The sequence below is a fragment of the Cornus florida genome, unplaced genomic scaffold (genome assembly GCF_030987335.1).
Source record: "Cornus florida cultivar Cherokee Brave unplaced genomic scaffold, ASM3098733v1 CherokeeBrave_3.0.0_Hap2_Chr02, whole genome shotgun sequence".
NCBI lineage: Eukaryota > Viridiplantae > Streptophyta > Magnoliopsida > Cornales > Cornaceae > Cornus > Cornus florida.
The window spans coordinates 63,868,822-63,879,988 of record NW_026775572.1 but is presented as its reverse complement, the minus strand read 5'-3'; the positions used below and the strand labels follow the sequence as shown (position 1 = coordinate 63,879,988).

The window sequence follows — 11,167 nt, the reverse complement described above, 5'->3', positions numbered from 1 at the left end:
ACTATGTCGGCATATTGTAATGAATGGGAAGTATATATATGTTTTGTGTAATCTTTGACATCTATAATTATAGAATGTTATACATTATTGTTGTATAGCGTTTGCCGTGAATTCGGGATTTGTTTACGTATCAGGTCTGGTACAGGCCGGCTCACAATGGACTTAGCTCATCTAATGTTTTAGCTACAGATAGCAACATTTCAGGGCCTGTCAGCTGGCTGACAGTGCAAATTTTTGGCATTCCAGTAGGTCGAGTCAGTGAGAATGTTGTTTCGGCCGGCTGATAAGCTCTGTCAGCCAACCGAACCCCCTGGTCAGTCGGCTGACGTTGGATCTTCGGTCGGCCGACAGGCCTTTTTCTGAAGTCCAGAGAGCATTCATTTTTGGGAAATCTTTTTAGCCGGCTAACCCTACAGATCAGCCGGCTGAACCTCTCTTTTAGCTGGCCGAACCTCACTTTCAACCGGCCGATGAACCCTCTTTAGCAAAGTCCCGAGAGTTTGTAAAATTTAAGATCGTTTCAGCCAACTGACTATCTCAGTCAGCCGACCGATCATGCATTTTCAGCCAGCTGACGAAGGGCCATCAACCGGCTGGCCTTTCTATTGACCCGGCTGACCTTTCCATTGACCCGCACCTTGACTTTTCCTCTTGAGCTATAATTTGAAGTATACTTTGGACCTTTTAATGGATCGTGTACTACTTATAAGCATAGGAAATGACGATTATGCCCTTAGTTAACCTCGGGTTCTAGTAAGGACCCGGTTAACGGTTCAGACCCAAAGGTTCGGGTCGTTACACTACATCATTAGTTCAAATATGACCTACTGCTTACCATAAATTCTCCCCCTTGTAACTTGTTATTAATCAACAACTAAATATCTCTTACATACAAGTTTTTGGTTGTGCTATATATGTTCCAATTGCACCACCATAATGCACTAAAATGGGTCCTCAACATCAACTTGGAATTTGTGTTGGGTTTAATTCTCCATCTATTATTAGGTATCCTGAACCTATGACAGGTGATGTGTTTAAGGCATAGTTTGCTGATTATCATTTTAATAAGACTGTTTTCCTATCATTAGGGGGAGAAAAGAAAAACAAGAAGTTCAAAGGATTATTCATTTGCAAAAACCAATTACCTGGTGTATTTACTGACACAAAGAAAGTGATGAAATCATATATACCAGCTGTAAATATTCCTGAAGAAATTATTGTCCCTGAAGGACCATTGTTAGTAGTGCATCAAATGCATATAAACCATGCTAGAAGCGTTGTAGACCAGTCAGTGCAAAAGATATTGTTCCTCGTAAAAGGAAATTCAATATGCAAATTGGCATTCCTGAAGAGGCCACAAAGAGAGCAACAAAAATTATTTATAAGAAATCGGCTCTTAATAAAGTCCAGGTACCGAAAGATGATGAAACAATAAGCCTTGATGTGGCAAAGGCAGCTAATGATGATGTGGCCATTGATAAGGCACATGCCCTTGATAAGGCAATGATACTTGAAAGTGATGAGATCTTAATAAATTATGGAATAAGATGAAATAGAAATGAAATTGTTGTCGACAACATATTCTCATATACTGTTGCTCTAGATATTGATAATGAGGATCCGGAACCTCAAAATGTTGACGAATGTCGACGAAGAAATGATTGGCCAAAATGGAAAGAAGCAATACAGGCAGAGCTAAATTCATTAACTAAACGTGAAGTATTTGGACCTGTAGTCCAAACACCTTAGGGTGTAGAGCCTGTTGGGTACAAATGGGTATTTGTGTGAAAACATAACAAGAAAAATGAAATTATGAGATATAAAGCCCGACTGGTAGCTCAATGTTTCTCACAGAGACCTGGTATTGATTATAATGAAACATACTCTCCAGTGATAGATACAACTACATTTCGATTCATAATATATTTGGCAGTCACAGAAAGATTGCATATGCATCTAATGGACGTGGTAACGGCATATTTATATAGATCACTGGAAAGTGATATTTATATGAAAATCCCAGAAGGATTTCAAATGCCTGAAAGAAAACTATATAGTATGTACTCGATCAAATTACAACGATCCTTATATAGATTGAAACAATCTGGGTGGATGTGGTACAATGGTCTTAGCGAGTACTTGATAAAAGAAGGGTATATGCATAATCATATTTGTCCATGCATTTTTATTAACAAGTCAATATATGGTTTTGCTATTATTGCAGTATATGTTGATGATCTGAATATTGTGGGAACATTGGATGAAATCGAAAAGACAACCACTTATTTAAAGAAAGAATTTGATATGAAAGATCTCGGAAAAACAAAATTTTGTCTTGGCCTGCAGATTGAACATTTATCAAGTAGAATCCTCGTCCATCAGTCAACATATACAGAAAAAGATTTTAAAGCGATTCTATATGGATAAAGCGCACCCATTAAGCTCCCCAATGGTTGTCCGATCACTTGACATCAAGAGAGATCATTTTCGTTCTCGAAAGGATGATGAAGCATTCCTTGGTCCTGAAGTACCATATCTCAATGCAATTGGTGCTCTTATGTATCTTGCAAATTGCACACGGCTGGATATAGCATTTTCAGTCAATTTATTAGCAAAATACAGTTCTGCACCAACCTGCAGACATTGGAATGAAATCAAGCATATATTACGATATCTTCGTAGTACAATTGATATAGGATTGTTTTATTCAAAAGAATCAAACTCCCAGTTAATTGGATATGCAGAAGTTAGCTATTTCTCTAATCCACACAAAGCTCATTCACAAACAGGATATGTGTTTACCTGTGGTGGCACTGCTATATCATGGTGATCTATAAAACAGACAATGATTGCAACTTTTTCAAATCATTCAGAGATATTCGCAATTCATAAGGCAAGTAGAGAATGCATTTGGTTGAGATCTATGATCCAGCATATTCGAACAACATGTGGTCTCTCATTAATAAAAGATAGCCCAACAGTATTATATGAAAATAATGTTGCATGCATTGCACAAATGAAAGAGGGTTATATCAAAAGTGACATGACCAAGCACATCTCACCAAAATTCTTTTATGCATATGAACATCAGAAGAATGGTGATATTGATATTCAGTAGATACGTTCAAATGAAAATTTAGCAGACATGTTCACTAAAGCACTACCAACTACGACATTCAAAAGGTTGGTACACAATATTGGAATGCATCAACTCAAAGATCTTTAGTGTTGAACTAATGCAGCAATAAGGGGGAGCACTAAATTCAAAGATATTGGCATACTATACTCTTTTTCCTTCGTTCAGGTTTTGTCCCACTGGGTTTTCCTGACAAGGTTTTAATTAGGCAGTTTTAACCTATACAATACCATTTTCATATACACAAGAATATTGTACTCTTTTTCCCTTCGCTAAGTTTTTATTCCATTGGGTTTTTCTTAATAAGGTTTTAACGAGGCATATTCTTAATGTTGTATAGTGGACCCCAAGAGGAAGTGTTATATATATATGGTGTCCACCAATTGTATAGTGTTGAATTCAATGTGCACTAAATAAGTGATAAATGTATTTGATTAATAGTGCAATAAATAAGAGTTAAATGCACTTGGTTAATGATGTATTAAGAATGTTGACTAATGCAAAGTTCGGCTATAAATATAAATTGTTCATTCTTATATTGATGTACTTTTGATTTAAGAATAAATAATAAGATCTCTCTTCCCTATCCACATTCTTTTCTCTATATTGAAGATATAATTTTATGTTTTATATTTTTTTTAGATCATAATATTTTTTTATTTTTTTATAATTTTAATCATATAATGCTGCTGTGGCTCACGTGTGTGTGTACCATACAAGCACCTCTCCCTCAGGTGATTTTGAGGTCGAAAATTGAGTGTCCCCAGTTTAAAAGTTTTTCTATCTCATTTAGTTTGCAAGTTGCAACAAGTAATAATTTTAAATTGAAGATTATGATTCGAATTAAAGTTAGATTTTGATTAATACAATCATTCCAAAAAAAAAAAAGTCATTTGCAGATGAGGAATGAAATTTATAACAGAATATTTTTTATCAGGCAAGTCATTTTAGGTCTCAGATGAGAATTTTGATATAAAATTGTGTCATTTTAACTTCTTGCCACGACTATTTAATAATTTCTCACTTGGATAGCACGGGGAGGCTTTGATTGTGCACATGGGTTTGATTGTGCAATGTAACTTTTAGTTTAATGCCACTTTCATAATGTATTGATAGTTCTGGACTTATTGTTAGTGCTAATGTTATTTTTTGACATAAAACATAATTTATTGATATTTCTGAATTGAAATTAATTCCGTAGATTGTAAAAAATATCTTGATAAACTGAATTTTCATAATATGGATCGAATTACAAAATTCCGGATTTACCAATAAGTGAAATAATAGAATTTAGGAGATTTTCTAATCAAGATATATTCATTTCAGTTTGTCGGGTCTTTATTCTTGGTTTGCACAAAAGCTGTGATGAGCTAACAAGTCGATCACAAGAAAAAATTAGTTTCCTAATGAACATTCTAAATGCTGCAGCAAAGACATGAAAATGGAAGCACGACATTATCAAATATTCTTTTCTTCTGTCATTATTTGGGTGAATCCAACGGTGTGCTATTTCCCTTTCATCACTGTGATTCCGTTCATGTTTCATGTCCAAATGCCTGATAATTTTCATGTAAATATGAACTCTATTTAAGTAACATAGAAAGCAGTACCATGAAACACAAATTTAACCTTAAATTCATTTCATCTCCCAAATCCATCACAACCAAGTACACTAGAATGAGAGTATGTTAATACTTTTGTTTGGTGGAAATACATTTCCTCTACATATATAAAAATCACACACTGCACGACTCACATCCACACAAAACCTGAATTTAACTAACTCGAAACCAAATCCTACTATATAGTATTATACATATAAATTATAATGAAAAATCAGTAAGGAGCCTTTGCCAGGGCAACCATGAACTTACAGCAACAATCCATCCAGATTCAGGTACAGGTACAGGTACAGGCACAGGAGCCACATATCCAGAGATCTTGATCTCAGCCATTCCACGCCGTGCATTTTCACCTTGTGTTTCACATGATTTTGAAAGAAATCGTCAAATTTGCATTCATCATCATCAAATCTTAATTATGCCAGCAATCAATATTCATACACAAAAAAAGTCTTACCCTCAAAATCATCAAATATTGAAGAAAAACAAGCAGTCAAATCACATATTTATCTAGTTAAAAAATAGTAATTAAGAACTAAGAGCAATGCAGTAAGATCATCTAATCTAAATTAAGGATTTAAAGGAGTTGTTTCCTATCGTTGAGTGAAAGAATAAGACTTCCTATAATATGTACAGTAGCAGTACAAACCTTTCTGATAGTCTAAGCTATCAAAAAATGTGGTGCTTCAACATGTTATAAGAGCGTGTCATTAAAGGTTTAAAGTGTCGGAACATGTTTGGGAACGGTGAAAGGTTACATCCTTTCTACGGGAAAAAATCACTTGAAATCAAATCATCTTTAACAACTTTTGAAAACTTATTTGTTTAATAAAATAGTTTTTTTTCTTTCAATTAAAGGAGATACTATTTTTCTGTGGCACAAGTAAAATTTGAAATGATCCTAACAGCAAATTTAAGATAACAACACAAATGCAGTATAGTTTTCTTAAAACAAAAGCCCTTGTACTTTGCAGATTAATGAAATTTCTACATCGCAATGAAATTCATTTCCATCCTAAGCTTTTATGATACAAGTAATTACAGAACTGAAAAGAAGCCTACCATTTGTGAATTGCTACCATTTGCAAATTGCTCTTCTGTTTCTCACGCATGGTAATCGGTATACGATTTTGTCCACGAAACTAAAGTATGCATGGCTCCAAGATTTTCTTGTTGCTATGATCAAGTAAGGAGCCAGAAGTCCAACAGCAAATCCCAAGCCAACACTGTAAAACCATTTGTCAATGAAACTATTGCCATCGTCATTCTCAACAGTCTTTGATTTATCTGAATCCTTACCTCGGCATTTAGCAACAAGGGGAGGTCCACAGAGACTAGGATTTGCAGCATAAGCAGACTCACTAAAAGTCGTCATCTGCCCCGTATATGGTATCCTACCTGAGAAGTTATTATCCGATAGATTCAGATAACCCAAAAATGTTAGTGACGGCATGCTTGGAGGAATTGCACCCGAGAGCTTATTACTTGACAGATCAAGAGATGATAATTGACGCAAACTTGAAATGTTTTCAGGAATTTGGCCACTGATTTCGTTACTTGACAAGTTCAAGGCCACAAGACCCGACAATTTTGTTATATCCACAGGAAACTCCCCACTTAAATGATTTCCAGACAGGTCTATGGAGGTCACCAGGGACAGAGTCTTGGTGTATGTTAGAGTCCCCCCTTTTATATTCACAACCAAGCTTTCTTCGTAGTACCGGTCACTGAACAGCCCATATAACAGATGTAAATTTTCTTTGTGCGCTTGTGCCATAGCTTTCAGGTCACCAAGGCTGATTGGAATGCTACCAGTAAAATTGTTTTGAGCAAGGTCAAGGACTTGCAGAGAACTTAAATGTGAAAGATTAGCGGGAATTCCACCAGAAAATGCATTTGACCTCAACTTAAGAATTCTAAGGTTAGCAAAACCAACTCCTAACCATGTTGGGATATTACCAGATAACCTGTTGTTTCCAAGATCCAGAGTCTCTAAACTTGACAAGTTCATGAAAGAAGAGGGGATTTCTCCTGAAAACATGTTGTCGTTTAGATGCAATGATTGAAGTAGTTCCAACTGACCCAAAGTACTTGGAATCATCCCAGACAAACTGTTGTTTCTGAGGTCTAAAGCCTTTAGGAGAATACAGTTCCCAATGCTTGAAGGAATACTCTCTGTTAAGTTATTCCCAGAAAGATCAATGATGTAAAGGGTGGGCATTACTCCTCCGATGGAAGGTATTTTCCCTGTTAGTTGGTTATTGGAAATAGAGAGAAGGGCCAAGTTTGTCGCGCCTTCAAATATATTCTGAGGGATTGGACCAGAAAATTGATTGTTGGAGAGATCCACTAACGCAATCTGGTGAATAGGAAGAGGAATTGGTCCTTCAAAGAAGTTGGAGCTTAAATCGAGATGCCCAATGCGAGATACATTTAAAGGCTTTGGAAGCTGACCGCTTAACTGATTGAGGGAAACATTTAACTGGTCTAGATTAGAAGAGATATCCCAAAACCAGGTTGGTATAGTACCTGAAATGCTGGCATTTGACAAATCAAGGTTCATGAGATTCTTTTGAGATTTAATCCAAGCTGGAAATGAAGGACCCAAGTGACATGAACCCATTTCAAGAGTGTTAAGTTGGAATGGAGGAACCCAATTGGTACTGACATTCAAAATGAAGGAATTTGAGGAAAAGAACAAGGCATCCAGCTTGCTTAGCTTTGCAAAATGCTCCTCAGAGATGGTACCAGTCAAATGATTGGAAGAAACATCCAAGACCGACAAATTAGAAAGCTGCCCAAAACTGTGGGGGAGAGTTCCAGTAAAATGGTTGGAAGAAACAGCCAAGACAAACAAATTAGAAAGCTGCCCAAAACTCTTTGGCAGAGTTCCATTAAATTCATTCCCTCCAAGATCGATAATGGTTAAATTTTTCAGTGTCCCTAGAGCAGCAGGGATGGGACCTCCAAGCAAGTTATTGTCCAGTGCAAGATGTACAAGATTTTCAAGCTGACTCAGCCATTCTGGCAACTTACCAACTAGTTGATTGGAGCTCAAAAACAAGGACAAAAGACTAGGCAAAGGACTCTTGGAAACACAGTCTCTATTCCCTTCAAGTAATTCAGGTAAACTTCCTGTCAAGTTATTATCCATTAAATCAATATATATCAAATTGCAAAGTCTACCAATGGAGCTGGGGATTCCACCCTCTACATAATTATAAGACAGATCAAAGTAAGTGAGAAATGTCAAGTTCCCAATGGAGGAAGGAAGTTTCCCATGTAATATAGTAGAAGCAAAATTGATAACCTCTATTTTTCTCCAGCTTCCACTGAACAGTTTGAAGCAGCTGGCACTAAGGAAGTTGCTTCCAAGGTCTAAGTAACGTAAGCTTGGCAGCTCACTGAGACCAAGCGGAATTCTTCCATGCAAGGCGCTACTACTCATGTCGACATGTACAAGACTGGTGAGATTTGCAAGCAAATCAGGGAACTTGGAGTTGAAGCTGTTACCACTAAGATCTACAACTTCAAGTGCAGTGAAATTAAGAGATGAAATAGAACCAGAAAGCCTGCATTCTGAAAGATGTAACTCAGTTAAAAAGGGGAGTACATTTAGCACCTCTACCCAGCTTGAACCCACCACAGATAGATCAACTCCGTTCATCTCAAGATGCTTTAGTGAAACAAGGCCAGTCATCCAATGAAGATTATCAACACTTACAAGGTAGGGTTCAGAAGAAACATCAAGATATTTCAACCTAGAAAGGTTTCCCAAATTGGGAGGAATTATGCCAGTAAACCCTGCATTTGACAGGTTTAGATATCGCAAATTTTTCAAAGAACCAAAGAATTCAGGAATTGGAATGTCCTGAAATGTATTGTAACTCAAGTCTAAGTATGTCAAGGACTCGAGTTTAAGCAATCAAGGTCTAATCTCTCCGGTAAAGTTCCAAAATCCATACCTGGTTGGAGGATCAGAACATGATAGATAAAACCAGTAGTAACCACATGATGGAAATGGGTTGTGAAGATCGATTACAGTGACAGCTCCACTTCTGTTATCACACCTGATCCCCGGCCACTGACAACAATTGCTTCCACGCCATGATGAAAGCCTGTTCTCGGCATCTTTCAGACCATTTTTGAATTCAATGAGAGCTTCACGGTTTGATTCCAAACAATTTGTGAAATTGACATCACCATTACAAGAAAATTCTGGTGTTATGCTACTGATAATAGCGAAAATTAGGTAAGGAACTAAAATACTCCCCATCAGTTCAACTCTCAAGCAATGAGCAACTCTATAGACCATGAACTGAAAAAAAAAAAAAAAAAATTCTATATCAGCATGGAAATTTCATAAAATGACTTTCTTGAACACTTCCATTTAACTTAAGAGGGAGGGAGAGAGAGAGTCTTAAGTCAAGTCTTTCTAGTGCTGGTCCACTTTATTGGAGCGTGTTTGGCTCTCCTGCAAGTCTTCCATTACATTTTCCAAGTCAACTGCAAGTCTTGGATAATCAATATATATACATATAAATATACATACCACCAGCAGCGCCGCCCCACAACCAATATGTGGCATCACCGCTACCATCATCGCCCTCACAACCACCCGCCACCATTCCCACCCCACAACCTTCACCACCACCACCAAATTCACAGCAAACCAACTGGGTCTTCTGGGTTGGATTGGAATTCACCATTGAACGATGTGGGATTTATTCCCCAATTCACTGACTTGACTCTCCAACTCCCTTTTCACTGAATTTCAATATTCTGTCTCGGTCGGAACTAGTTCGTCAATTTCACTCGCATCAATTCAAATATTCGAGATGATTACCAATTTACCATCAAATTGAGGGGAAGTCTGGGTTCGATTTCGTGGACGAGCTTGCTCGAGCCTCCGACTGCATCGGATCAAACGACCCACAACTAGCGCACTTGATATTGGCGCGACATAATCAACATCTGGGTGGTTCGCTGGCCAACGGAATACCATTCCGGCAAGCTGCGTTCTACTTCACAAAAGCTCTGCAATCTCTACCACTCCGGATTGGTTTGTCACTGACAGTGAATAGGGTTTGTTTGAACGACTAACAATTGTTGTGTTTCAGTCGGCACACTGGGTGAATACTACTTCAGTTCCGTTTGATGTGAGAAAGAGCGAGATCGGGAGAGGGAGGGGTTATAGATCTACTATATCTATATTACTATTATTAATCTATACAAAGAGTTTCGTTTCAGTCCATCATGTTTTTAGAAACGAAAATAAACGAAAATCACCGGGGACGGAAATTTGACGTGGCTTGTTCTAATATACGAAGCACGGGGACCAAAATCCTCTCCATTGGTTCCTTTTTCTTTAATTTTGTAACTTAATTAATGTTAGAAATAAATATTGTATTTATCATTGTATTTATCATTGTACTGATTATTTAGGGTCGTATTTTGAAAGAAAAATTTTCAGCCCTTTTCCATATTAGAAACAAATATTGCATAATTATTGTTCTTATGATTAATTGGGTTCATATTTAATATTGCATATTGTAAAATTTTCGAATCATAATTATTATTGGAAACAAATATTGCATTTATTGTTCTTATGATTAATTGGGTTCATATTTCGAAGAATAATTTCTAATCCTTTTTTTATGACATGTGAACCCTAATTAATGTTGGAGAGTAATTTATATTTTTAAGTATCAGTATATAGTTGATAATTAATAAATGGATGAGAAATTGTTCAAATTTAATTGCTGATACATACTAGAAAAGAGTTAGAATGTACTTTGTTATACAGAATGGACCATATGTTTTTGTTTGATATTGTTTATAATGGTAATTGAGAATTATGAGTGGTCGTAATAATTAGTAGTACTTTAACATAACATAGTTTTAATATTTAAGAAAATACTAGCCCCAAAAAAGATTTGAAGGTCATGTCTCAGTTGAAAAAAGTAAAATAAAAAAATTAAACTGTCACATTATTGTACGAAATTAAATATATTCATTGATTTTAATTTTTTCTATAGTTTTATCCTAACGTTATAGAAAATGGATTGGCTTTGGTTTGAATTTGGTTTGTAATTGAGGGTATTGGATTCTTGATACATTGTGTTTGTTTAATAATCTTAATGGGTCACAAAACTGTAGTCGTAAATTTGCTGAGATGAATGCAATTTATAGTTGTTGTAAAGGCAAAATTGAGGAGCAACAAATGCACTGACAAAATCCCCAATAGCCTCAATTGTAATGATACCTGTAAATAAAAATGTAAGAGGTTCAAACAAACCATGGAGCTAAAGATTCATAATAAAATGAACTCAACTAAAGGAACAGTTCAAGTTGAGGTACTTTTTTCCCTTTACCGTTTTTCATGTAGTTTCATAAGTAATACCATTTG

The 11,167-nt window shown here is 36.2% G+C and overlaps 1 protein-coding gene across 1 annotated transcript; it reads right to left on the bottom strand.

The window, feature by feature from the left end:
• Nucleotides 1-4,759: 4,759 nt before the first annotated feature.
• On the bottom strand, nt 4,760-10,149 carry LOC132295152 (receptor-like protein EIX1). The gene is made up of 2 exons (XM_059793287.1): nt 5,821-10,149; nt 4,760-5,111 (listed from the first exon to the last, which is right to left on the bottom strand). The coding sequence occupies exon 1, from the start codon at nt 8,456-8,458 to the stop codon at nt 5,834-5,836; it is 2,625 nt and encodes an 874-aa protein (XP_059649270.1). The 5' UTR covers nt 8,459-10,149; the 3' UTR covers nt 4,760-5,111; nt 5,821-5,833.
• Nucleotides 10,150-11,167: the final 1,018 nt, after the last annotated feature.